This window comes from Scomber scombrus, chromosome 14 (genome assembly GCF_963691925.1).
Source record: "Scomber scombrus chromosome 14, fScoSco1.1, whole genome shotgun sequence".
Lineage (NCBI taxonomy): Eukaryota > Metazoa > Chordata > Actinopteri > Scombriformes > Scombridae > Scomber > Scomber scombrus.
In genome coordinates, this window is record NC_084983.1 from 12,968,366 (window position 1) to 12,991,102 (window position 22,737).

The 22,737-nt window shown below is 43.6% G+C and overlaps 1 protein-coding gene and 48 non-coding genes across 49 annotated transcripts in view; 48 read left to right on the plus strand and 1 right to left on the minus strand.

Moving 5' to 3' along the window:
- Positions 1 to 22,737, minus strand: part of LOC133994419 (cilia- and flagella-associated protein 54-like) — a 67,448-nt gene that overhangs the window by 31,632 nt on the left and 13,079 nt on the right. The window contains exons 37-54 of the mRNA XM_062433670.1: positions 22,506 to 22,705; positions 21,991 to 22,126; positions 21,755 to 21,872; positions 21,398 to 21,559; positions 21,094 to 21,303; positions 20,889 to 20,976; positions 20,553 to 20,723; positions 20,377 to 20,443; positions 20,054 to 20,239; positions 19,854 to 19,940; positions 19,642 to 19,761; positions 19,213 to 19,260; positions 18,913 to 19,054; positions 18,430 to 18,578; positions 18,156 to 18,310; positions 17,935 to 18,058; positions 17,338 to 17,497; positions 16,834 to 16,991 (exon numbers count right to left, since the gene is read on the minus strand). Coding sequence (XP_062289654.1) covers positions 16,834 to 16,991; positions 17,338 to 17,497; positions 17,935 to 18,058; positions 18,156 to 18,310; positions 18,430 to 18,578; positions 18,913 to 19,054; positions 19,213 to 19,260; positions 19,642 to 19,761; positions 19,854 to 19,940; positions 20,054 to 20,239; positions 20,377 to 20,443; positions 20,553 to 20,723; positions 20,889 to 20,976; positions 21,094 to 21,303; positions 21,398 to 21,559; positions 21,755 to 21,872; positions 21,991 to 22,126; positions 22,506 to 22,705 — 2,481 coding nt within the window. The remainder of the gene's footprint in view (positions 1 to 16,833; positions 16,992 to 17,337; positions 17,498 to 17,934; positions 18,059 to 18,155; positions 18,311 to 18,429; positions 18,579 to 18,912; positions 19,055 to 19,212; positions 19,261 to 19,641; positions 19,762 to 19,853; positions 19,941 to 20,053; positions 20,240 to 20,376; positions 20,444 to 20,552; positions 20,724 to 20,888; positions 20,977 to 21,093; positions 21,304 to 21,397; positions 21,560 to 21,754; positions 21,873 to 21,990; positions 22,127 to 22,505; positions 22,706 to 22,737) is intronic.
- On the plus strand, positions 142 to 213 carry trnah-gug (transfer RNA histidin (anticodon GUG)). Its single transcript has one exon. It is a non-coding gene; the product is annotated as a tRNA-His (tRNA).
- Positions 334 to 406, plus strand: trnar-acg (transfer RNA arginine (anticodon ACG)). The gene has a single exon. It is a non-coding gene; the product is annotated as a tRNA-Arg (tRNA).
- Positions 687 to 758, plus strand: trnah-gug (transfer RNA histidin (anticodon GUG)). Its single transcript has one exon. It is a non-coding gene; the product is annotated as a tRNA-His (tRNA).
- trnar-acg (transfer RNA arginine (anticodon ACG)) lies at positions 879 to 951 on the plus strand. Its single transcript has one exon. It is a non-coding gene; the product is annotated as a tRNA-Arg (tRNA).
- Positions 1,232 to 1,303, plus strand: trnah-gug (transfer RNA histidin (anticodon GUG)). The gene has a single exon. It is a non-coding gene; the product is annotated as a tRNA-His (tRNA).
- Positions 1,424 to 1,496, plus strand: trnar-acg (transfer RNA arginine (anticodon ACG)). The gene has a single exon. It is a non-coding gene; the product is annotated as a tRNA-Arg (tRNA).
- Positions 2,322 to 2,393, plus strand: trnah-gug (transfer RNA histidin (anticodon GUG)). The gene has a single exon. It is a non-coding gene; the product is annotated as a tRNA-His (tRNA).
- On the plus strand, positions 2,514 to 2,586 carry trnar-acg (transfer RNA arginine (anticodon ACG)). The gene has a single exon. It is a non-coding gene; the product is annotated as a tRNA-Arg (tRNA).
- trnah-gug (transfer RNA histidin (anticodon GUG)) lies at positions 2,867 to 2,938 on the plus strand. The gene has a single exon. It is a non-coding gene; the product is annotated as a tRNA-His (tRNA).
- trnar-acg (transfer RNA arginine (anticodon ACG)) lies at positions 3,604 to 3,676 on the plus strand. The gene has a single exon. It is a non-coding gene; the product is annotated as a tRNA-Arg (tRNA).
- Positions 3,957 to 4,028, plus strand: trnah-gug (transfer RNA histidin (anticodon GUG)). Its single transcript has one exon. It is a non-coding gene; the product is annotated as a tRNA-His (tRNA).
- On the plus strand, positions 4,502 to 4,573 carry trnah-gug (transfer RNA histidin (anticodon GUG)). Its single transcript has one exon. It is a non-coding gene; the product is annotated as a tRNA-His (tRNA).
- On the plus strand, positions 4,694 to 4,766 carry trnar-acg (transfer RNA arginine (anticodon ACG)). Its single transcript has one exon. It is a non-coding gene; the product is annotated as a tRNA-Arg (tRNA).
- On the plus strand, positions 5,047 to 5,118 carry trnah-gug (transfer RNA histidin (anticodon GUG)). Its single transcript has one exon. It is a non-coding gene; the product is annotated as a tRNA-His (tRNA).
- On the plus strand, positions 5,592 to 5,663 carry trnah-gug (transfer RNA histidin (anticodon GUG)). Its single transcript has one exon. It is a non-coding gene; the product is annotated as a tRNA-His (tRNA).
- On the plus strand, positions 5,784 to 5,856 carry trnar-acg (transfer RNA arginine (anticodon ACG)). The gene has a single exon. It is a non-coding gene; the product is annotated as a tRNA-Arg (tRNA).
- Positions 6,137 to 6,208, plus strand: trnah-gug (transfer RNA histidin (anticodon GUG)). Its single transcript has one exon. It is a non-coding gene; the product is annotated as a tRNA-His (tRNA).
- On the plus strand, positions 6,329 to 6,401 carry trnar-acg (transfer RNA arginine (anticodon ACG)). The gene has a single exon. It is a non-coding gene; the product is annotated as a tRNA-Arg (tRNA).
- Positions 6,682 to 6,753, plus strand: trnah-gug (transfer RNA histidin (anticodon GUG)). Its single transcript has one exon. It is a non-coding gene; the product is annotated as a tRNA-His (tRNA).
- On the plus strand, positions 6,874 to 6,946 carry trnar-acg (transfer RNA arginine (anticodon ACG)). The gene has a single exon. It is a non-coding gene; the product is annotated as a tRNA-Arg (tRNA).
- trnah-gug (transfer RNA histidin (anticodon GUG)) lies at positions 7,227 to 7,298 on the plus strand. Its single transcript has one exon. It is a non-coding gene; the product is annotated as a tRNA-His (tRNA).
- Positions 7,419 to 7,491, plus strand: trnah-aug (transfer RNA histidin (anticodon AUG)). The gene has a single exon. It is a non-coding gene; the product is annotated as a tRNA-His (tRNA).
- trnah-gug (transfer RNA histidin (anticodon GUG)) lies at positions 7,772 to 7,843 on the plus strand. The gene has a single exon. It is a non-coding gene; the product is annotated as a tRNA-His (tRNA).
- On the plus strand, positions 7,964 to 8,036 carry trnar-acg (transfer RNA arginine (anticodon ACG)). Its single transcript has one exon. It is a non-coding gene; the product is annotated as a tRNA-Arg (tRNA).
- Positions 8,317 to 8,388, plus strand: trnah-gug (transfer RNA histidin (anticodon GUG)). Its single transcript has one exon. It is a non-coding gene; the product is annotated as a tRNA-His (tRNA).
- Positions 8,862 to 8,933, plus strand: trnah-gug (transfer RNA histidin (anticodon GUG)). The gene has a single exon. It is a non-coding gene; the product is annotated as a tRNA-His (tRNA).
- Positions 9,054 to 9,126, plus strand: trnar-acg (transfer RNA arginine (anticodon ACG)). Its single transcript has one exon. It is a non-coding gene; the product is annotated as a tRNA-Arg (tRNA).
- Positions 9,407 to 9,478, plus strand: trnah-gug (transfer RNA histidin (anticodon GUG)). Its single transcript has one exon. It is a non-coding gene; the product is annotated as a tRNA-His (tRNA).
- On the plus strand, positions 9,599 to 9,671 carry trnar-acg (transfer RNA arginine (anticodon ACG)). Its single transcript has one exon. It is a non-coding gene; the product is annotated as a tRNA-Arg (tRNA).
- trnah-gug (transfer RNA histidin (anticodon GUG)) lies at positions 9,952 to 10,023 on the plus strand. Its single transcript has one exon. It is a non-coding gene; the product is annotated as a tRNA-His (tRNA).
- Positions 10,144 to 10,216, plus strand: trnar-acg (transfer RNA arginine (anticodon ACG)). Its single transcript has one exon. It is a non-coding gene; the product is annotated as a tRNA-Arg (tRNA).
- Positions 10,497 to 10,568, plus strand: trnah-gug (transfer RNA histidin (anticodon GUG)). The gene has a single exon. It is a non-coding gene; the product is annotated as a tRNA-His (tRNA).
- Positions 10,689 to 10,761, plus strand: trnar-acg (transfer RNA arginine (anticodon ACG)). The gene has a single exon. It is a non-coding gene; the product is annotated as a tRNA-Arg (tRNA).
- On the plus strand, positions 11,042 to 11,113 carry trnah-gug (transfer RNA histidin (anticodon GUG)). The gene has a single exon. It is a non-coding gene; the product is annotated as a tRNA-His (tRNA).
- On the plus strand, positions 11,234 to 11,306 carry trnar-acg (transfer RNA arginine (anticodon ACG)). Its single transcript has one exon. It is a non-coding gene; the product is annotated as a tRNA-Arg (tRNA).
- Positions 11,587 to 11,658, plus strand: trnah-gug (transfer RNA histidin (anticodon GUG)). The gene has a single exon. It is a non-coding gene; the product is annotated as a tRNA-His (tRNA).
- On the plus strand, positions 11,779 to 11,851 carry trnar-acg (transfer RNA arginine (anticodon ACG)). The gene has a single exon. It is a non-coding gene; the product is annotated as a tRNA-Arg (tRNA).
- Positions 12,132 to 12,203, plus strand: trnah-gug (transfer RNA histidin (anticodon GUG)). The gene has a single exon. It is a non-coding gene; the product is annotated as a tRNA-His (tRNA).
- Positions 12,324 to 12,396, plus strand: trnar-acg (transfer RNA arginine (anticodon ACG)). Its single transcript has one exon. It is a non-coding gene; the product is annotated as a tRNA-Arg (tRNA).
- trnah-gug (transfer RNA histidin (anticodon GUG)) lies at positions 12,677 to 12,748 on the plus strand. The gene has a single exon. It is a non-coding gene; the product is annotated as a tRNA-His (tRNA).
- trnah-gug (transfer RNA histidin (anticodon GUG)) lies at positions 13,222 to 13,293 on the plus strand. The gene has a single exon. It is a non-coding gene; the product is annotated as a tRNA-His (tRNA).
- Positions 13,414 to 13,486, plus strand: trnar-acg (transfer RNA arginine (anticodon ACG)). Its single transcript has one exon. It is a non-coding gene; the product is annotated as a tRNA-Arg (tRNA).
- Positions 13,767 to 13,838, plus strand: trnah-gug (transfer RNA histidin (anticodon GUG)). The gene has a single exon. It is a non-coding gene; the product is annotated as a tRNA-His (tRNA).
- Positions 14,312 to 14,383, plus strand: trnah-gug (transfer RNA histidin (anticodon GUG)). The gene has a single exon. It is a non-coding gene; the product is annotated as a tRNA-His (tRNA).
- trnah-gug (transfer RNA histidin (anticodon GUG)) lies at positions 14,789 to 14,860 on the plus strand. The gene has a single exon. It is a non-coding gene; the product is annotated as a tRNA-His (tRNA).
- trnac-aca (transfer RNA cysteine (anticodon ACA)) lies at positions 14,981 to 15,053 on the plus strand. The gene has a single exon. It is a non-coding gene; the product is annotated as a tRNA-Cys (tRNA).
- trnah-gug (transfer RNA histidin (anticodon GUG)) lies at positions 15,334 to 15,405 on the plus strand. Its single transcript has one exon. It is a non-coding gene; the product is annotated as a tRNA-His (tRNA).
- trnar-acg (transfer RNA arginine (anticodon ACG)) lies at positions 15,526 to 15,598 on the plus strand. The gene has a single exon. It is a non-coding gene; the product is annotated as a tRNA-Arg (tRNA).

Sequence of the window (22,737 nt, forward strand, 5' to 3'; positions counted from 1 at the left end):
CACTCAGTAAAGAAATCACAAGCCCTCACTGTTTTTAATCAGATGCTTTTCATTTCCATTTAAATGAAAAAATGTGACCCTCAAGTTATCTTGAGCTCAGAACGTTTGACTACAGCAACAAAGCAGTCAGAAACCCAAGTTGCCGTGATCGTATAGTGGTTAGTACTCTGCGTTGTGGCCGCAGCAACCCCGGTTCGAATCCGGGTCACGGCAGTAGCTGGAAGCGTTAGTGTTTTTCGTCGTCGCTTTAATTTAGTCCAACCTCCGTTCTCTTTGACAAACCTTTCAACTAAACAGGCATACCTTCCTGTTTGAGGCCTCTGGCTCTCTGTCGGGCTAGTGGCGCAATGGATAACGCGTCTGACTACGGATCAGAAGATTCTAGGTTCGACTCCTGGCTAGCTCGCTATCAACTTTAGCTTGAAAGTCACATGTTCTTCGTTTCCAGAGTCAACCCACTACATGCTAAGTACCAAAGGATGTTTACATACGGCAGGAGCCAAACCACGCATGAATGCTGTTAACACATCCAAACCCTTAACTTTCACTCAGTAAAGAAATCACAAGCCCTCACTGTTTTTAATCAGATGCTTTTCATTTCCATTTAAATGAAAAAATGTGACCCTCAAGTTATCTTGAGCTCAGAACGATTGACTACAGCAACAAAGCAATCAGAAACCCAAGTTGCCGTGATCGTATAGTGGTTAGTACTCTGCGTTGTGGCCGCAGCAACCCCGGTTCGAATCCGGGTCACGGCAGTAGCTGGAAGCGTTACTGTTTTTCGTGGTTGCTTTCATTTAGTCCAACCTCCGTTCTGTTTGACAAACCTTTCAACTAAACAGGCATACCTTCCTGTTTGAGGCCTCTGGCTCTCTGTCGGGCTAGTGGCGCAATGGATAACGCGTCTGACTACGGATCAGAAGATTCTAGGTTCGACTCCTGGCTAGCTCGCTATCAACTTTAGCTTGAAAGTCACATGTTCTTCGTTTCCAGAGTCAACCCACTACATGCTAAGTACCAAAGGATGTTTACATACGGCAGGAGCCAAACCACGCATGAATGCTGTTAACACATCCAAACCCTTAACTTTCACTCAGTAAAGAAATCACAAGCCCTCACTGTTTTTAATCAGATGCTTTTCATTTCCATTTAAATGAAAAAATGTGACCCTCAAGTTATCTTGAGCTCAGAACGATTGACTACAGCAACAAAGCAATCAGAAACCCAAGTTGCCGTGATCGTATAGTGGTTAGTACTCTGCGTTGTGGCCGCAGCAACCCCGGTTCGAATCCGGGTCACGGCAGTAGCTGGAAGCGTTACTGTTTTTCGTGGTTGCTTTCATTTAGTCCAACCTCCGTTCTGTTTGACAAACCTTTCAACTAAACAGGCATATCTTCCTGTTTGAGGCCTCTGGCTCTCTGTCGGGCTAGTGGCGCAATGGATAACGCGTCTGACTACGGATCAGAAGATTCTAGGTTCGACTCCTGGCTAGCTCGGTATCAACTTTAGCTTGAAAGTCACATGTTCTTCGTTTCCAGAGTCAACCCACTACGTGCTAAGTACCAAAGGATGTTTACATACGGCAGGAGCCAAACCACGCATGAATGCTGTTAACACATCCAAACCCTTAACTTTCACTCAGTAAAGAAATCACAAGCCCTCACTGTTTTTAATCAGATGCTTTTCCTTTCCATTTAAATGAAAAAATGTGACCCTCAAGTTATCTTGAGCTCAGAACGATTGACTACAGCAACAAAGCAATGAGAAACCCAAGTTGCCGTGATCGTATTGTGGTTAGTACTCTGCGTTGTGGCCGCAGCAACCCCGGTTCGAATCCGGGTCACGGCAGTAGCTGGAAGCGTTAGTGTTTTTCGTCGTTGCTTTAATTTAGTCCAACCTCCGTTCTCTTTGACAAACCTTTCAACTAAACAGGCATACTTTCCTGTTTGAGGCCTCTGGCTCTCTGTCGGGCTAGTGGCGCAATGGATAAAGCGTCTGACTACGGATCAGAAGATTCTAGGTTCGACTCCTGGCTAGCTCGCACTCAACTTTAGCTTGAAAGTCACGTGTTGTTCGTTTCCAGAGTCCACCCACTACATGCTAAGTACCAAAGGATGTTTACATACGGCAGGAGCCAAACCACGCATGAATGCTGTTAACACATCCAAACCCTTAACTTTCACTCAGTAAAGAAATCACAAGCCCTCACTGTTTTTAATCAGATGCTTTTCCTTTCCATTTAAATGAAAAAATGTGACCCTCAAGTTATCTTGAGCTCAGAACGATTGACTACAGCAACAAAGCAATCAGAAACCCAAGTTGCCGTGATCGTATAGTGGTTAGTACTCTGCGTTGTGGCCGCAGCAACCCCGGTTCGAATCCGGGTCACGGCAGTAGCTGGAAGCGTTACTGTTTTTCGTGGTTGCTTTCATTTAGTCCAACCTCCGTTCTGTTTGACAAACCTTTCAACTAAACAGGCATATCTTCCTGTTTGAGGCCTCTGGCTCTCTGTCGGGCTAGTGGCGCAATGGATAACGCGTCTGACTACGGATCAGAAGATTCTAGGTTCGACTCCTGGCTAGCTCGGTATCAACTTTAGCTTGAAAGTCACATGTTCTTCGTTTCCAGAGTCAACCCACTACGTGCTAAGTACCAAAGGATGTTTACATACGGCAGGAGCCAAACCACGCATGAATGCTGTTAACACATCCAAACCCTTAACTTTCACTCAGTAAAGAAATCACAAGCCCTCACTGTTTTTAATCAGATGCTTTTCCTTTCCATTTAAATGAAAAAATGTGACCCTCAAGTTATCTTGAGCTCAGAACGATTGACTACAGCAACAAAGCAATGAGAAACCCAAGTTGCCGTGATCGTATAGTGGTTAGTACTCTGCGTTGTGGCCGCAGCAACCCCGGTTCGAATCCGGGTCACGGCAGTAGCTGGAAGCGTTAGTGTTTTTCGTCGTTGCTTTAATTTAGTCCAACCTCCGTTCTCTTTGACAAACCTTTCAACTAAACAGGCATACTTTCCTGTTTGAGGCCTCTGGCTCTCTGTCGGGCTAGTGGCGCAATGGATAAAGCGTCTGACTACGGATCAGAAGATTCTAGGTTCGACTCCTGGCTAGCTCGCACTCAACTTTAGCTTGAAAGTCACGTGTTGTTCGTTTCCAGAGTCCACCCACTACATGCTAAGTACCAAAGGATGTTTACATACGGCAGGAGCCAAACCACGCATGAATGCTGTTAACACATCCAAACCCTTAACTTTCACTCAGTAAAGAAATCACAAGCCCTCACTGTTTTTAATCAGATGCTTTTCCTTTCCATTTAAATGAAAAAATGTGACCCTCAAGTTATCTTGAGCTCAGAACGATTGACTACAGCAACAAAGCAATCAGAAACCCAAGTTGCCGTGATCGTATAGTGGTTAGTACTCTGCGTTGTGGCGGCAGCAACCCCGGTTCGAATCCGGGTCACGGCAGTAGCTGGAAGCGTTACTGTTTTTCGTGGTTGCTTTCATTTAGTCCAACCTCCGTTCTGTTTGACAAACCTTTCAACTAAACAGGCATATCTTCCTGTTTGAGGCCTCTGGCTCTCTGTCGGGCTAGTGGCGCAATGGATAACGCGTCTGACTACGGATCAGAAGATTCTAGGTTCGACTCCTGGCTAGCTCGGTATCAACTTTAGCTTGAAAGTCACATGTTCTTCGTTTCCAGAGTCAACCCACTACGTGCTAAGTACCAAAGGATGTTTACATACGGCAGGAGCCAAACCACGCATGAATGCTGTTAACACATCCAAACCCTTAACTTTCACTCAGTAAAGAAATCACAAGCCCTCACTGTTTTTAATCAGATGCTTTTCATTTCCATTTAAATGAAAAAATGTGACCCTCAAGTTATCTTGAGCTCAGAACGATTGACTACAGCAACAAAGCAATGAGAAACCCAAGTTGCCGTGATCGTATAGTGGTTAGTACTCTGCGTTGTGGCCGCAGCAACCCCGGTTCGAATCCGGGTCACGGCAGTAGCTGGAAGCGTTAGTGTTTTTCGTCGTTGCTTTAATTTAGTCCAACCTCCGTTCTCCTTGACAAACCTTTCAACTAAACAGGCATACTTTCCTGTTTGAGGCCTCTGGCTCTCTGTCGGGCTAGTGGCGCAATGGATAAAGCGTCTGACTACGGATCAGAAGATTCTAGGTTCGACTCCTGGCTAGCTCGCACTCAACTTTAGCTTGAAAGTCACGTGTTGTTCGTTTCCAGAGTCCACCCACTACATGCTAAGTACCAAAGGATGTTTACATACGGCAGGAGCCAAACCACGCATGAATGCTGTTAACACATCCAAACCCTTAACTTTCACTCAGTAAAGAAATCACAAGCCCTCACTGTTTTTAATCAGATGCTTTTCCTTTCCATTTAAATGAAAAAATGTGACCCTCAAGTTATCTTGAGCTCAGAACGATTGACTACAGCAACAAAGCAATCAGAAACCCAAGTTGCCGTGATCGTATAGTGGTTAGTACTCTGCGTTGTGGCCGCAGCAACCCCGGTTCGAATCCGGGTCACGGCAGTAGCTGGAAGCGTTACTGTTTTTCGTGGTTGCTTTCATTTAGTCCAACCTCCGTTCTCTTTGACAAACCTTTCAACTAAACAGGCATACCTTCCTGTTTGAGGCCTCTGGCTCTCTGTCGGGCTAGTGGCGCAATGGATAACGCGTCTGACTACGGATCAGAAGATTCTAGGTTCGACTCCTGGCTAGCTCGCTCTCAACTTTAGCTTGAAAGTCACGTGTTGTTCGTTTCCAGAATCAACCTACTACATGCTAAGTACCAAAGGATGTTTACATACGGCAGGAGCCAAACCACGCATGAATGCTGTTAACACATCCAAACCCTTAACTTTCACTCAGTAAAGAAATCACAAGCCCTCACTGTTTTTAATCAGATGCTTTTCATTTCCATTTAAATGAAAAAATGTCACCCTCAAGTTATCTTGAGCTCAGAACGATTGACTACAGCAACAAAGCAATGAGAAACCCAAGTTGCCGTGATCGTATAGTGGTTAGTACTCTGCGTTGTGGCCGCAGCAACCCCGGTTCGAATCCGGGTCACGGCAGTAGCTGGAAGCGTTAGTGTTTTTCGTCGTTGCTTTAATTTAGTCCAACCTCCGTTCTCTTTGACAAACCTTTCAACTAAACAGGCATACTTTCCTGTTTGAGGCCTCTGGCTCTCTGTCGGGCTAGTGGCGCAATGGATAAAGCGTCTGACTACGGATCAGAAGATTCTAGGTTCGACTCCTGGCTAGCTCGCACTCAACTTTAGCTTGAAAGTCACGTGTTGTTCGTTTCCAGAGTCCACCCACTACATGCTAAGTACCAAAGGATGTTTACATACGGCAGGAGCCAAACCACGCATGAATGCTGTTAACACATCCAAACCCTTAACTTTCACTCAGTAAAGAAATCACAAGCCCTCACTGTTTTTAATCAGATGCTTTTCCTTTCCATTTAAATGAAAAAATGTGACCCTCAAGTTATCTTGAGCTCAGAACGATTGACTACAGCAACAAAGCAATCAGAAACCCAAGTTGCCGTGATCGTATAGTGGTTAGTACTCTGCGTTGTGGCCGCAGCAACCCCGGTTCGAATCCGGGTCACGGCAGTAGCTGGAAGCGTTACTGTTTTTCGTGGTTGCTTTCATTTAGTCCAACCTCCGTTCTCTTTGACAAACCTTTCAACTAAACAGGCATACCTTCCTGTTTGAGGCCTCTGGCTCTCTGTCGGGCTAGTGGCGCAATGGATAACGCGTCTGACTACGGATCAGAAGATTCTAGGTTCGACTCCTGGCTAGCTCGCTCTCAACTTTAGCTTGAAAGTCACGTGTTGTTCGTTTCCAGAATCAACCTACTACATGCTAAGTACCAAAGGATGTTTACATACGGCAGGAGCCAAACCACGCATGAATGCTGTTAACACATCCAAACCCTTAACTTTCACTCAGTAAAGAAATCACAAGCCCTCACTGTTTTTAATCAGATGCTTTTCATTTCCATTTAAATGAAAAAATGTGACCCTCAAGTTATCTTGAGCTCAGAACGATTGACTACAGCAACAAAGCAATCAGAAACCCAAGTTGCCGTGATCGTATAGTGGTTAGTACTCTGCGTTGTGGCCGCAGCAACCCCGGTTCGAATCCGGGTCACGGCAGTAGCTGGAAGCGTTACTGTTTTTCGTGGTTGCTTTCATTTAGTCCAACCTCCGTTCTCTTTGACAAACCTTTCAACTAAACAGGCATACCTTCCTGTTTGAGGCCTCTGGCTGTCTGTCGGGCTAGTGGCGCAATGGATAACGCGTCTGACTACGGATCAGAAGATTCTAGGTTCGACTCCTGGCTAGCTCGCTCTCAACTTTAGCTTGAAAGTCACGTGTTGTTCGTTTCCAGAATCAACCTACTACATGCTAAGTACCAAAGGATGTTTACATACGGCAGGAGCCAAACCACGCATGAATTCTGTTAAAACATCCAAACACTTAACTTTCACTCAGTAAAGAAATCACAATCCCTCACTGTTTTTAATCAGATGCTTTTCATTTCCATTTAAATGAAAAAATGTGACCCTCAAGTTATCTTGAGCTCAGAACGTTTGACTACAGCAACAAAGCAATCAGAAACCCAAGTTGCCGTGATCGTATAGTGGTTAGTACTCTGCGTTGTGGCCGCAGCAACCCCGGTTCGAATCCGGGTCACGGCAGTAGCTGGAAGCGTTAGTGTTTTTCGTCGTCGCTTTAATTTAGTCCAACCTCCGTTCTCTTTGACAAACCTTTCAACTAAACAGGCATACCTTCCTGTTTGAGGCCTCTTGCTCTCTGTCGGGCTAGTGGCGCAATGGATAACGCGTCTGACTACGGATCAGAAGATTCTAGGTTCGACTCCTGGCTAGCTCGCACTCAACTTTAGCTTGAAAGTCACGTGTTGTTCGTTTCCAGAGTCAACCCACTACATGCTAAGTACCAAAGGATGTTTACATACGGCAGGAGCCAAACCACGCATGAATGCTGTTAACACATCCAAACCCTTAACTTTCACTCAGTAAAGAAATCACAATCCCTCACTGTTTTTAATCAGATGCTTTTCATTTCCATTTAAATGAAAAAATGTGACCCTCAAGTTATCTTGAGCTCAGAACGTTTGACTACAGCAACAAAGCAATCAGAAACCCAAGTTGCCGTGATCGTATAGTGGTTAGTACTCTGCGTTGTGGCCGCAGCAACCCCGGTTCGAATCCGGGTCACGGCAGTAGCTGGAAGCGTTACTGTTTTTCGTGGTTGCTTTCATTTAGTCCAACCTCCGTTCTGTTTGACAAACCTTTCAACTAAACAGGCATGTCTTCCTGTTTGAGGCCTCTGGCTCTCTGTCGGGCTAGTGGCGCAATGGATAACGCGTCTGACTATGGATCAGAAGATTCTAGGTTCGACTCCTGGCTAGCTCGCTCTCAACTTTAGCTTGAAAGTCACGTGTTGTTCGTTTCCAGAATCAACCTACTACATGCTAAGTACCAAAGGATGTTTACATACGGCAGGAGCCAAACCACGCATGAATTCTGTTAACACATCCAAACACTTAACTTTCACTCAGTAAAGAAATCACAATCCCTCACTGTTTTTAATCAGATGCTTTTCATTTCCATTTAAATGAAAAAATGTGACCCTCAAGTTATCTTGAGCTCAGAACGATTGACTACAGCAACAAAGCAATCAGAAACCCAAGTTGCCGTGATCGTATAGTGGTTAGTACTCTGCGTTGTGGCCGCAGCAACCCCGGTTCGAATCCGGGTCACGGCAGTAGCTGGAAGCGTTACTGTTTTTCGTGGTTGCTTTCATTTAGTCCAACCTCCGTTCTGTTTGACAAACCTTTCAACTAAACAGGCATGTCTTCCTGTTTGAGGCCTCTGGCTCTCTGTCGGGCTAGTGGCGCAATGGATAACGCGTCTGACTACGGATCAGAAGATTCTAGGTTCAACTCCTGGCTAGCTCGCTATCAACTTTAGCTTGAAAGTCACATGTTCTTCGTTTCCAGAGTCAACCCACTACGTGCTAAGTACCAAAGGATGTTTACATACGGCAGGAGCCAAACCACGCATGAATGCTGTTAACACATCCAAACCCTTAACTTTCACTCAGTAAAGAAATCACAAGCCCTCACTGTTTTTAATCAGATGCTTTTCATTTCCATTTAAATGAAAAAATGTGACCCTCAAGTTATCTTGAGCTCAGAACGATTGACTACAGCAACAAAGCAATGAGAAACCCAAGTTGCCGTGATCGTATAGTGGTTAGTACTCTGCGTTGTGGCCGCAGCAACCCCGGTTCGAATCCGGGTCACGGCAGTAGCTGGAAGCGTTAGTGTTTTTCGTCGTCGCTTTAATTTAGTCCAACCTCCGTTCTCTTTGACAAACCTTTCAACTAAACAGGCATACCTTCCTGTTTGAGGCCTGTGGCTCTCTGTCGGGCTAGTGGCGCAATGGATAAAGCGTCTGACTACGGATCAGAAGATTCTAGGTTCGACTCCTGGCTAGCTCGCACTCAACTTTAGCTTGAAAGTCACGTGTTGTTCGTTTCCAGAGTCCACCCACTACATGCTAAGTACCAAAGGATGTTTACATACGGCAGGAGCCAAACCACGCATGAATGCTGTTAACACATCCAAACCCTTAACTTTCACTCAGTAAAGAAATCACAAGCCCTCACTGTTTTTAATCAGATGCTTTTCCTTTCCATTTAAATGAAAAAATGTGACCCTCAAGTTATCTTGAGCTCAGAACGATTGACTACAGCAACAAAGCAATCAGAAACCCAAGTTGCCGTGATCGTATAGTGGTTAGTACTCTGCGTTGTGGCCGCAGCAACCCCGGTTCGAATCCGGGTCACGGCAGTAGCTGGAAGCGTTACTGTTTTTCGTGGTTGCTTTCATTTAGTCCAACCTCCGTTCTCTTTGACAAACCTTTCAACTAAACAGGCATACCTTCCTGTTTGAGGCCTCTGGCTCTCTGTCGGGCTAGTGGCGCAATGGATAATGCGTCTGACTACGGATCAGAAGATTCTAGGTTCGACTCCTGGCTAGCTCGCTCTCAACTTTAGCTTGAAAGTCACGTGTTGTTCGTTTCCAGAATCAACCTACTACATGCTAAGTACCAAAGGATGTTTACATACGGCAGGAGCCAAACCACGCATGAATTCTGTTAACACATCCAAACACTTAACTTTCACTCAGTAAAGAAATCACAATCCCTCACTGTTTTTAATCAGATGCTTTTCATTTCCATTTAAATGAAAAAATGTGACCCTCAAGTTATCTTGAGCTCAGAACGTTTGACTACAGCAACAAAGCAATCAGAAACCCAAGTTGCCGTGATCGTATAGTGGTTAGTACTCTGCGTTGTGGCCGCAGCAACCCCGGTTCGAATCCGGGTCACGGCAGTAGCTGGAAGCGTTAGTGTTTTTCGTCGTCGCTTTAATTTAGTCCAACCTCCGTTCTCTTTGACAAACCTTTCAACTAAACAGGCATACCTTCCTGTTTGAGGCCTCTTGCTCTCTGTCGGGCTAGTGGCGCAATGGATAACGCGTCTGACTACGGATCAGAAGATTCTAGGTTCGACTCCTGGCTAGCTCGCACTCAACTTTAGCTTGAAAGTCACGTGTTGTTCGTTTCCAGAGTCAACCCACTACATGCTAAGTACCAAAGGATGTTTACATACGGCAGGAGCCAAACCACGCATGAATGCTGTTAACACATCCAAACCCTTAACTTTCACTCAGTAAAGAAATCACAATCCCTCACTGTTTTTAATCAGATGCTTTTCATTTCCATTTAAATGAAAAAATGTGACCCTCAAGTTATCTTGAGCTCAGAACGTTTGACTACAGCAACAAAGCAATCAGAAACCCAAGTTGCCGTGATCGTATAGTGGTTAGTACTCTGCGTTGTGGCCGCAGCAACCCCGGTTCGAATCCGGGTCACGGCAGTAGCTGGATGCGTTAGTGTTTTTCGTCGTCGCTTTAATTTAGTCCAACCTCCGTTCTCTTTGACAAACCTTTCAACTAAAAAGGCATACCTTCCTGTTTGAGGCCTCTGGCTCTCTGTCGGGCTAGTGGCGCAATGGATAACGCGTCTGACTACGGATCAGAAGATTCTAGGTTCGACTCCTGGCTAGCTCGCTCTCAACTTTAGCTTGAAAGTCACGTGTTGTTCGTTTCCAGAATCAACCTACTACATGCTAAGTACCAAAGGATGTTTACATACGGCAGGAGCCAAACCACGCATGAATGCTGTTAACACATCCAAACCCTTAACTTTCACTCAGTAAAGAAATCACAAGCCCTCACTGTTTTTAATCAGATGCTTTTCATTTCCATTTAAATGAAAAAATGTGACCCTCAAGTTATCTTGAGCTCAGAACGATTGACTACAGCAACAAAGCAATCAGAAACCCAAGTTGCCGTGATCGTATAGTGGTTAGTACTCTGCGTTGTGGCCGCAGCAACCCCGGTTCGAATCCGGGTCACGGCAGTAGCTGGAAGCGTTACTGTTTTTCGTGGTTGCTTTCATTTAGTCCAACCTCCGTTCTCTTTGACAAACCTTTCAACTAAACAGGCATACCTTCCTGTTTGAGGCCTCTGGCTGTCTGTCGGGCTAGTGGCGCAATGGATAACGCGTCTGACTACGGATCAGAAGATTCTAGGTTCGACTCCTGGCTAGCTCGCTCTCAACTTTAGCTTGAAAGTCACGTGTTGTTCGTTTCCAGAATCAACCTACTACATGCTAAGTACCAAAGGATGTTTACATACGGCAGGAGCCAAACCACGCATGAATGCTGTTAACACATCCAAACCCTTAACTTTCACTCAGTAAAGAAATCACAAGCCCTCACTGTTTTTAATCAGATGCTTTTCATTTCCATTTAAATGAAAAAATGTGACCCTCAAGTTATCTTGAGCTCAGAACGATTGACTACAGCAACAAAGCAATCAGAAACCCAAGTTGCCGTGATCGTATAGTGGTTAGTACTCTGCGTTGTGGCCGCAGCAACCCCGGTTCGAATCCGGGTCACGGCAGTAGCTGGAAGCGTTACTGTTTTTCGTGGTCGCTTTCATTTAGTCCAACCTCCGTTCTCTTTGACAAACCTTTCAACTAAACAGGCATACCTTCCTGTTTGAGGCCTCTGGCTGTCTGTCGGGCTAGTGGCGCAATGGATAACGCGTCTGACTACGGATCAGAAGATTCTAGGTTCGACTCCTGGCTAGCTCGCTCTCAACTTTAGCTTGAAAGTCACGTGTTGTTCGTTTCCAGAATCAACCTACTACATGCTAAGTACCAAAGGATGTTTACATACGGCAGGAGCCAAACCACGCATGAATTCTGTTAACACATCCAAACACTTAACTTTCACTCAGTAAAGAAATCACAATCCCTCACTGTTTTTAATCAGATGCTTTTCATTTCCATTTAAATGAAAAAATGTGACCCTCAAGTTATCTTGAGCTCAGAACGTTTGACTACAGCAACAAAGCAATCAGAAACCCAAGTTGCCGTGATCGTATAGTGGTTAGTACTCTGCGTTGTGGCCGCAGCAACCCCGGTTCGAATCCGGGTCACGGCAGTAGCTGGAAGCGTTAGTGTTTTTCGTCGTCGCTTTAATTTAGTCCAACCTCCGTTCTCTTTGACAAACCTTTCAACTAAACAGGCATACCTTCCTGTTTGAGGCCTCTTGCTCTCTGTCGGGCTAGTGGCGCAATGGATAACGCGTCTGACTACGGATCAGAAGATTCTAGGTTCGACTCCTGGCTAGCTCGCACTCAACTTTAGCTTGAAAGTCACGTGTTGTTCGTTTCCAGAGTCAACCCACTACATGCTAAGTACCAAAGGATGTTTACATACGGCAGGAGCCAAACCACGCATGAATGCTGTTAACACATCCAAACCCTTAACTTTCACTCAGTAAAGAAATCACAATCCCTCACTGTTTTTAATCAGATGCTTTTCATTTCCATTTAAATGAAAAAATGTGACCCTCAAGTTATCTTGAGCTCAGAACGTTTGACTACAGCAACAAAGCAATCAGAAACCCAAGTTGCCGTGATCGTATAGTGGTTAGTACTCTGCGTTGTGGCCGCAGCAACCCCGGTTCAAATCCGGGTCACGGCAGTAGCTGGATGCGTTAGTGTTTTTCGTCGTCGCTTTAATTTAGTCCAACCTCCGTTCTCTTTGACAAACCTTTCAACTAAAAAGGCATACCTTCCTGTTTGAGGCCTCTGGCTCTCTGTCGGGCTAGTGGCGCAATGGATAACGCGTCTGACTACGGATCAGAAGATTCTAGGTTCGATTCCTGGCTAGCTCGCTATCAACTTTAGCTTGAAAGTCACATGTTCTTCGTTTCCAGAGTCAACCCACTACATGCTAAGTACCAAAGGATGTTTACATACGGCAGGAGCCAAACCACGCATGAATGCTGTTAACACATCCAAACCCTTAACTTTCACTCAGTAAAGAAATCACAAGCCCTCACTGTTTTTAATCAGATGCTTTTCATTTCCATTTAAATGAAAAAATGTGACCCTCAAGTTATCTTGAGCTCAGAACGATTGACTACAGCAACAAAGCAATGAGAAACCCAAGTTGCCGTGATCGTATAGTGGTTAGTACTCTGCGTTGTGGCCGCAGCAACCCCGGTTCGAATCCGGGTCACGGCAGTAGCTGGAAGCGTTAGTGTTTTTCGTCGTCGCTTTAATTTAGTCCAACCTCCGTTCTCTTTGACAAACCTTTCAACTAAACAGGCATACCTTCCTGTTTGAGGCCTGTGGCTCTCTGTCGGGCTAGTGGCGCAATGGATAAAGCGTCTGACTACGGATCAGAAGATTCTAGGTTCGACTCCTGGCTAGCTCGCACTCAACTTTAGCTTGAAAGTCACGTGTTGTTCGTTTCCAGAGTCCACCCACTACATGCTAAGTACCAAAGGATGTTTACATACGGCAGGAGCCAAACCACGCATGAATGCTGTTAACACATCCAAACCCTTAACTTTCACTCAGTAAAGAAATCACAAGCCCTCACTGTTTTTAATCAGATGCTTTTCCTTTCCATTTAAATGAAAAAATGTGACCCTCAAGTTATCTTGAGCTCAGAACGATTGACTACAGCAACAAAGCAATCAGAAACCCAAGTTGCCGTGATCGTATAGTGGTTAGTACTCTGCGTTGTGGCCGCAGCAACCCCGGTTCGAATCCGGGTCACGGCAGTAGCTGGAAGCGTTACTGTTTTTCGTGGTTGCTTTCATTTAGTCCAACCTCCGTTCTCTTTGACAAACCTTTCAACTAAACAGGCATACCTTCCTGTTTGAGGCCTCTGGCTCTCTGTCGGGCTAGTGGCGCAATGGATAATGCGTCTGACTACGGATCAGAAGATTCTAGGTTCGACTCCTGGCTAGCTCGCTCTCAACTTTAGCTTGAAAGTCACGTGTTGTTCGTTTCCAGAATCAACCTACTACATGCTAAGTACCAAAGGATGTTTACATACGGCAGGAGCCAAACCACGCATCAATTCTGTTAACACATCCAAACACTTAACTTTCACTCAGTAAAGAAATCACAATCCCTCACTGTTTTTAATCAGATGCTTTTCATTTCCATTTAAATGAAAAAATGTGACCCTCAAGTTATCTTGAGCTCAGAACGTTTGACTACAGCAACAAAGCAATCAGAAACCCAAGTTGCCGTGATCGTATAGTGGTTAGTACTCTGCGTTGTGGCCGCAGCAACCCCGGTTCGAATCCGGGTCACGGCAGTAGCTGGAAGCGTTAGTGTTTTTCGTCGTCGCTTTAATTTAGTCCAACCTCCGTTCTCTTTGACAAACCTTTCAACTAAACAGGCATACCTTCCTGTTTGAGGCCTCTTGCTCTCTGTCGGGCTAGTGGAGCAATGGATAACGCGTCTGACTACGGATCAGAAGATTCTAGGTTCGACTCCTGGCTAGCTCGCTATCAACTTTAGCTTGAAAGTCACATGTTCTTCGTTTCCAGAGTCAACCCACTACATGCTAAGTACCAAAGGATGTTTACATACGGCAGGAGCCAAACCACGCATGAATGCTGTTAACACATCCAAACCCTTAACTTTCACTCAGTAAAGAAATCACAAGCCCTCACTGTTTTTAATCAGATGCTTTTCATTTCCATTTAAATGAAAAAATGTGACCCTCAAGTTATCTTGAGCTCAGAACGATTGACTACAGCAACAAAGCAATCAGAAACCCAAGTTGCCGTGATCGTATAGTGGTTAGTACTCTGCGTTGTGGCCGCAGCAACCCCGGTTCGAATCCGGGTCACGGCAGTAGCTGGAAGCGTTACTGTTTTTCGTGGTTGCTTTCATTTAGTCCAACCTCTGTTCTGTTTGACAAACCTTTCAACTAAACAGGCCTCTGGCTCTCTGTCGGGCTAGTGGCGCAATGGATAACGCGTCTGACTACGTATCGGAAGATTCTAGGTTCGACTCCTGGCTAGCTCGCTCTCAACTTTAGCTTGAAAGTCACATGTTCTTCGTTTCCAGAGTCAACCCACGCATGACTGCTGTTAACACATCCAAACCCTTAACTTTCACTCAGTAAAGAAATCACAAGCCCTCACTGTTTTTAATCAGATGCTTTTCATTTCCATTTAAATGAAAAAATGTGACCCTCAAGTTATCTTGAGCTCAGAACGATTGACTACAGCAACAAAGCAATCAGAAACCCAAGTTGCCGTGATCGTATAGTGGTTAGTACTCTGCGTTGTGGCCGCAGCAACCCCGGTTCGAATCCGGGTCACGGCAGTAGCTGGAAGCGTTAGTGTTTTTCGTCGTCGCTTTAAATTAGTCCAACCTCCGTTCTCTTTGACAAACCTTTCAACTAAACAGGCATACCTTCCTGTTTGAGGCCTCTGGCTCTCTGTCGGGCTAGTGGCGCAATGGATAACGTGTCTGACTACAGATCAGAAGATTCTAGGTTCGACTCCTGGCTAGCTCGCACTCAACTTTAGCTTGAAAGTCACGTGTTGTTCGTTTCCAGAGTCAACCCACTACATGCTAAGTACCAAAGGATGTTTACATACGGCAGGAGCCAAACCACGCATGAATGCTGTTAACACATCCAAACCCTTAACTTTCACTCAGTAAAGAAATCACAATCCCTCACTGTTTTTAATCAGATGCTTTTCATTTCCATTTAAATGAAAAAATGTGACCCTCAAGTTATCTTGAGCTCAGAACGTTTGACTACAGCAACAAAGCAATCAGAAACCCAAGTTGCCGTGATCGTATAGTGGTTAGTACTCTGCGCTGTGGCCGCAGCAACCCCGGTTCGAATCCGGGTCACGGCAGTAGCTGGAAGCGTTAGTGTTTTTCGTCGTCGCTTTAATTTAGTCCAACCTCCGTTCTCTTTGACAAACCTTTCAACTAAACAGGCATACCTTCCTGTTTGAGGCCTCTGGCTCTCTGTCGGGCTAGTGGCGCAATGGATAACGCGTCTGACTACGGATCAGAAGATTCTAGGTTCGACTCCTTGCTAGCTTGCTCTCAACTTTAGCTTGAAAGTCACATGTTCTTCATTACCAAAAGGAATCCTTCACATGATTGGAAAGCTGCAAAATATTTTATATATTTTTTAATTCCTTTCAGCGTGTGTCAAAAGACATTTTAATTATTTTTTTACAGTCAGTTAAATCTTAATCTCTTGATTTATAAAATATAACTTTGACCTGAAGGACAAAACGAACAGTATAAGTTCAACCATTATAGGAACAAGTATCTTTTGTTGCAAATCATTGATGAATTGGCCGATTGATGATAGTGGTATACTCTTTGTTGTTGTAGTAGCTTTGTTTTTCACATTTTGTCATCTGTTCTAACATAACACTAAGGGCTAAATCTACAAAAGGATTGCTCTGCTTTTCTGGCGGCTAAATCAGAGCAAATGAGACAATAACATAGTGTGTAATTCACAAGCAACTGCAAAGGTTTCAAATTCAATGCAAATTGCTGCCAAGCTGTTGCTGTCATTTGCATAATAGATAATATTCATACATTTGGTGCAAAATGGACCCGTTTCTATACAAACAAGCTTCTTTGCGAAAACAGTCTAATTCACCTGTGCAAATTGCCACACACAATTTGGGTGGAGTTCATGGATGTATTATAAGAGCTGGATACCGGACCAAAATGATGAATGGTGGCACTGTATCGAGCCTTACCTTGTAATGCATCCATGTTGGAATTATTTGTGTCTGCCAAGAGTTGGTGCGCACTCACTCTTCACTCACACTCTCTCTGTCACTTCATATCTTCCTACTTGTGACGCTTGATTGGTATTGTATTCAGTGACACCTGAATAACATTAATGTAAGATACATACATTAATCTAACATAGTTCAAACCTGTCTGAGTCACATTACTGGAGAATTAAAAGAAGCAAAATAAATGAAAATTGGTTTATGATTTTGGAGACACAAAATATGAGCATTTTCAGCTCTCTGCATCTCTGTTATCGTTACGGACCAATCTGTGTGCTGAAATGTGGAAAAAGCCTGAAACACTAGAAACTGCACTGCTCACTCGAACAGGTATTTCCACTAGCATATCATTAGCACAATATTTTTTGTGGATAGGACCTCAAAACGGGGCAGACTGCAGGTGCAAATGCTGTGCAATCCACGGTGCAATCCATTCTTTGTGGATTTGGCCTTAAGCGTACCCTTTACCTTATTGTTACCATTCCTTGGATGTAATCATGTCTCTGTTTGTGTTGGTACCTGCAGTAGTGCCATGCTGTCATCAGTCTTGCCTCTGTGTTCCTCTAATTTCGCACCTTCAACCATCAAAAGGGCTCGAATGTCGATGTCTCCCCATAGTGCACATTCATCAAGACCCTCCTGTAACATCCGAGCTGCTCCCTGATTAATGTTCTTACCTTTTAAAGACAATCCCCATATACACACAGTTAAAATGCACACAGATATTGATTCAAAATCTAATATTTATCATTCTATTATTCACCTGCAGCTAATGCAAATAATTGGAAAACAGGGTTTTTATTACTTTAGTTATCCATTTTAGGTGCTGACCATACTTGCACTTTTCAACTTTGTAATACTCAAATCTTGTGGTGACATTTTGCACTAGTGGGCACAATATGTTGAACCTTCTTCTGTATGTAAAACAATGTAAAGGAACAAGGCGAAATACTCCTTCATCTAGTTTTCAAACATATATCCATAGTCTGTGTATAGAGAGAGAAGCACAACACATGGCCAGACCTGGGGAATGGACAGTAGTGTCAGGGATCTGTGCAGCCAGGCTGCGGAACAGAGCCAGGCGGCAACGTAGCCACAGAGCAACTCCAATTCTCTCATTGGCCTCAACTGCTCTGGAACAGTCTCCATGCAAGGGACTTGACAGAGTGCAATCTTTAGTACCCTGTAGACAGGATATAAAACATATAGTCATATGCATTGTCACATTTCAGCTGCTAAAACAAGTTAGGATAAGTAAATTGACAGGCACACCCACTATCAGCTGGGTTATTATATGGACATGAACTGTGTGATTTTAATCCTGCAACCTATTCACACCACTGAACTTTAGGTTAAAGGGTTTACATTTTGTTATGCTGTTCCTTTTTCCAGTAACCTTATTATCAGAACCAATGGATATAGACAAAGGAATATTATATCAGGACCACATTTTATGTTTCTGTTGTGTGCAGCTTCACTGCAGGTGGTACTGTTGGTTGTGTTGTGATGCTATTTACAACACAATACACAGATAGGAATTTCATATGCATGAGATTTGTTCAAAATTTAACTGATGTGATTCGGCATTTTCTCCCAGACTTATTGATGTAAACATGCTACCTGTTCACTTTCAGCCAAGGCATGTGGGAGCCCAGACGCAGGTTTCTCAGAGCCAGGCATGGATCCACTCATCATTAAAGGTGACATCTGCAGCAGCATCAATGATGAAACTGCCATCTCAGAACTGAAGGTTTTTTTTTTAAATGGTTGGGAAAGTTAGGATAGACAAAAAAAGGCTTGTGAACACAGTACAGAACAGTACACATGCAACGTTATCATACCTAAGTGAAGCATGTCCTTGTTGCAGGAAGAGGTTGGCCTTTAGAAGTTTGGACTCAATTGCTAATTCCAGGTTCTCAGTTTCACTACAGGGCTGAGATGTGAGCTTCTGCGCAATGGAGGGCAGCAAGGAGGATGCTGCTTCTAGCAAAAGGAACTACAACAGAAGAGATGAGAGATATGGGCGAGTTGAAACAAGCTGGAAAAAAGCTGTGTACAGTAAGTGGACAAATACCTAAAGTAAAGGTCTATTGAAAAATCCCCCACAAGTATTACCTTAATCCTTCCTGGAGTGAGCTTCTCCTTCTCTGAATCAAGAGCCAGCACTTTTGGCTCCTCTGTCTTTAGGCAGGAGCCCTCACAGTCCAGTCTGTCCTGTTCATGGTGTTCTGAGGTCACTGAACAACTTCGGGCACAAGCTTCTTCTTCGAAAGAATTTAGAATTAAATAAAATTAGTTAAAATTTAAAGTGATTATGAAAGCTTTAGTACACAAATACAGCATAGTATGATGAAAATGATGTATGTAATGGAAGAAAGTTAGTCTTAAAGGCCAGTGTATGCATTTTTGTGATGCAATGACAGAATCTCATTTAGCCTGATGAGATTAGAGGTGGTATAGTAGTGGCATGTTTTTCTCAAGAAAATGCAGACCTTTTGGAGACTAGATATCTGGAGATTCAACGAGAGATGTCACATGATTCAATCAATAACGGCAACATATAACAACAAAGAGAAGAATGTACTCTTTTTTACAGACCTGGCAGAGGAGGGCCATATACAGTGTTACTGAGAGCAAGCACTAGTTGAATACGGGCAAGGTTGAAACGCAGGCACAATGTGGATCCATACACCGTGCCAACCTCTGGAGCAATGTCACAGTTCACAAGTTCTTCCAAAGCCTAACCACCAAGAACCACATACACAAGAAATCCACATTTAGGAAGCATAATTTTGGGAATATCTCTATCTTGAATTAGAATATTTCCACCGAATAATACTGGTGAAATAATCCCTTATTGTCTTCAAAAAAACTAAAGAAATCCTCTACAGAAAGTACCTCAGTGTTATCCAAGAGAGACTTGCTGCAGTGGAACGTCTTCAGAGGCTGTACAACAAGTACAATGTGTTACAACGGTTTACAGCAGTGAATCTGTGATAGCTGCTTAAATTACGGAATGAATAAACAAACACCATGACAATATTTGCAATACTGTATTATTATTGCAAATATTTTGCAAAACAAATCCAGCAATACAGTCCAGTAATGTTCAAATTTGATCAGATGAAACAGACAACCTTATCTCTCCAATATGGTTGCACACACACAACCATATTCCACATATTCCATGAAAGAATCATATCTACAAGGCCTAAATTTTAACTAAAGGTGCACCCTAAAGTTACACACTGTCAACAATAGCCAGTTGAAGGTCTTACATTACCAGTTTAAACAGGGTTAGAGAAGCAAAAGTGTGTGTGTACATACTTGGAGATTGTCTTGGTTGATGTAGTGTCCATTTGGCAGACAAACCCCTGTTCCATGTATTACCTGAACTGCCTCTTTTATAGCTTCAGTGAACAGACACAGTTCAGTAAGAGCTTGTATCTGCAGAAAACACCAACCCAGATTAAAAACTCCACTACAAAATATAAGAGGAAAGACATTTAAATGTGCATATAGGAAACACAGATGCTGACCTTAAGTATTTTGCCCTCAACAAAGTGTTGTACATCCCTGCACACAGTTCCCACAAAATATAGGTAAAGGGCCAGCATGGGCAGAAGCTGAAATTGCAGACATAATTAAATACTAAGTCAATTATTTATCCTGAGCATTGCAGTTTAAAATGAAGACAGAGAGACAGACAACGCTTAACTACATGTGTTTATGTGTGTACCGTGATGTGGTAGCCTGTGGTGAAAAGCCAGTGACAGATAAAGTTGAGGCTGGTTACAGTGGTGCCGAGGTGAACCCTGTGGGGTTCCGAGAAAAGGTCGACTCCGGGGAGCAGTTCATCTCCAATGCTGTGGGAAGCGTACTGTAGGTCGGCCTGGGGCTGAGCCAGGGAGCAACACAGCACACACTAGGGAAATGAATACACAATAAACCATATGGTATACAATCAGAACAGCAAAAACACCTCCTATCATCATTTCCTTAATAGTGCATTCAGCAACAAAAGTAAAGTAAATCATGTTTGAGAGATATTAAAGATATTACCTTAAAGAGGTGAGCAGACAAGAGACAGCACTTGGTCCGCTGGCTGATATCAGAAGTTAAGATATACCTGAAGATCAAAACACATCCCTCATGTGAAATTGGGCTTTAATGGCATAAAATATGAATGAAACACACACACACAAAAACACCAAATCTATGATATCACTGGAACCTACTGTGCAATCTTAGCAGTGAGCCCAGCAGCCTGTAGACATCCCCAGATGCCAGCCTGTTTCAGGATTTGTTGCAGGGTGCCACCACCAAAGGACACACCATCCCATTTCTCTACCACACCTGAGTTCTGTAAAGCAGAATCTACAGCTTTGCTCCAGTATGAGTATGCTGCCCTGGAGATAAAACAGAACAAACAAAAATATTGTGAGAATGTAAAGAAATTCCATCTGTTTATCTAAGTTTGTTGCTGTATAATTGGTAAAAATGTATTCAGTAATAGGCTACAGACTTGTTTCAACACTCACAAACATGCTCCAGAGATAAAATAGATTTCCTACCGTGTGTTTCCATTATAGAAGTGCAGGTTTCCCATTTCATGCAGTGCCAAAACTCTGAGGGAGTCGTGGCTGTTGGCCTCGAGATACTCTAAAGAAAAGTTGGATTGAGACGGGAAGGAAAAGTAAGACCCTGACAGCCTGAATACTTCATACAGTAATTTCATGCTATCTTGTCATTTAGCTTGGCTGTATTTTTTGTTCTTACTAATTGATGTGGAGTATGCAGCAATGACAGTGGGCATATGGTCAGGGCTGACAGGGAGGCTGTAGAGAGCCTTTGGAGTAGTGTAGTCCTCCTCCGTCAGGTCGCAAGGTTGGATGTTTGGAGTTGGCATAACCATAGGACTGAAATCAACCAGGCTTGCAGAATGGCTGACACTTCTGCTCTGACAGTGCCGCAACTGTGCTGCAAAGCCTGGAGAGAGACACATACAGTGAAAACAATGTGAGTTTAAAACAGTTCCTGTCTCGCTACTTTTGTATGTCTACTCTATCAGCATTGAACTCACAAGACTGTGTGTATGCTAGAAGCAGCATCAGTAATGAGCGGCTATGCTGGAAGACGTGAAGACAATGAGGTCTTCTCTCAAGAGCTTGACGGTAACAGCGCAGTGTGTCTTCCACATCCAAAGGAACACACACAAGGGACATGGAGTGCTGCATCCCTGCACCTTATACACAAAACATATGCACATTAAAAACATCATACATCATAACAAACAACATGTCCGCCCTCTGATCTTTGTAGTTTTAATCTATTTGAGTAAGTTTGCTCAATTCTTAATATCTCATATTATTTCTCCTTATGTAGTATCTTTCACCATTCCAATATTATTTGTTAATTAGTTGAATCTAGGTGTCCAAACCTTTAAGCTCAATTGTGTCTCGAGGCGTAAGGTTTGTGAGTGGTGCTTTTTTGCGGCTCAAAGATTGTAGGGTCCACCCACTGAGCAGCTGGCAGCCTACGTAGCTCCTGTAAGTTACCTGAAAAAGAAAAGAAGGCACCACAAGCACATACAGATTGGGATAATTTGGAATTTAGTATGCCTTTTGATCATTTATAAAATGCTTAAACATGTTTGTGTGTTGATGTATACGCTACCTGCTTGCCAGTGGCCTTCTCTGTCTTGACATGGTGAGGTTGTGGGACTGCAGGCCCACCAAAACAGCTAATCCTTTCAAGCAGTCTCCTCTGAGTGAGGACTAGTAGGGGAGTTACCATCAAGGCATAACGCTCACTAGGATAGACATACATATGTCAATTTTAAGTCATAAAAAGAACAATGTTTTCTATGAAACCATGAGAGATTCAGTTAATGTGTTTTGAATGATTTCTGTATATTATACCAATGTGAGTATGTGCCTGTCTTTTCATGGCTTCCTATACTGACAGCATGTTTCTGTTCTTTCCTTTTCTTTAATAAAGTCTTAAAATTGAAAAGCTCAACTTAAATTAAATTTAATGATATGATTTTTTCATTTTTCATCTCTCTCTCTCTTGAATGTTCCCACACAAAATCTATTTATAAATACTGTACATATTTTATACAATTTCTTTATGATATCCACATAATCAGTGCTTTATTGAAACAGAAATAAAAAATGTTTCTTATTCACCGTGTGTATGAGTTGAAAAGTAAGGCAAAGTGGGCCAGGCTTTCCCATTTGCCACTGTCATGGAGCCGCTCCAGAGTGTGCAACACCAAGGTGCGGACCCAACGCAGGTCCACCTGTGTGCTGTCATCAAGCGGGCCTGAGAAGTGAAGACTGGACTCTAGCTCCTCCTCGGTTAAGTCACTATCATACAAACTCCACAGCTGGAAAAGACAGCGAAAAAAGAAATGAGACT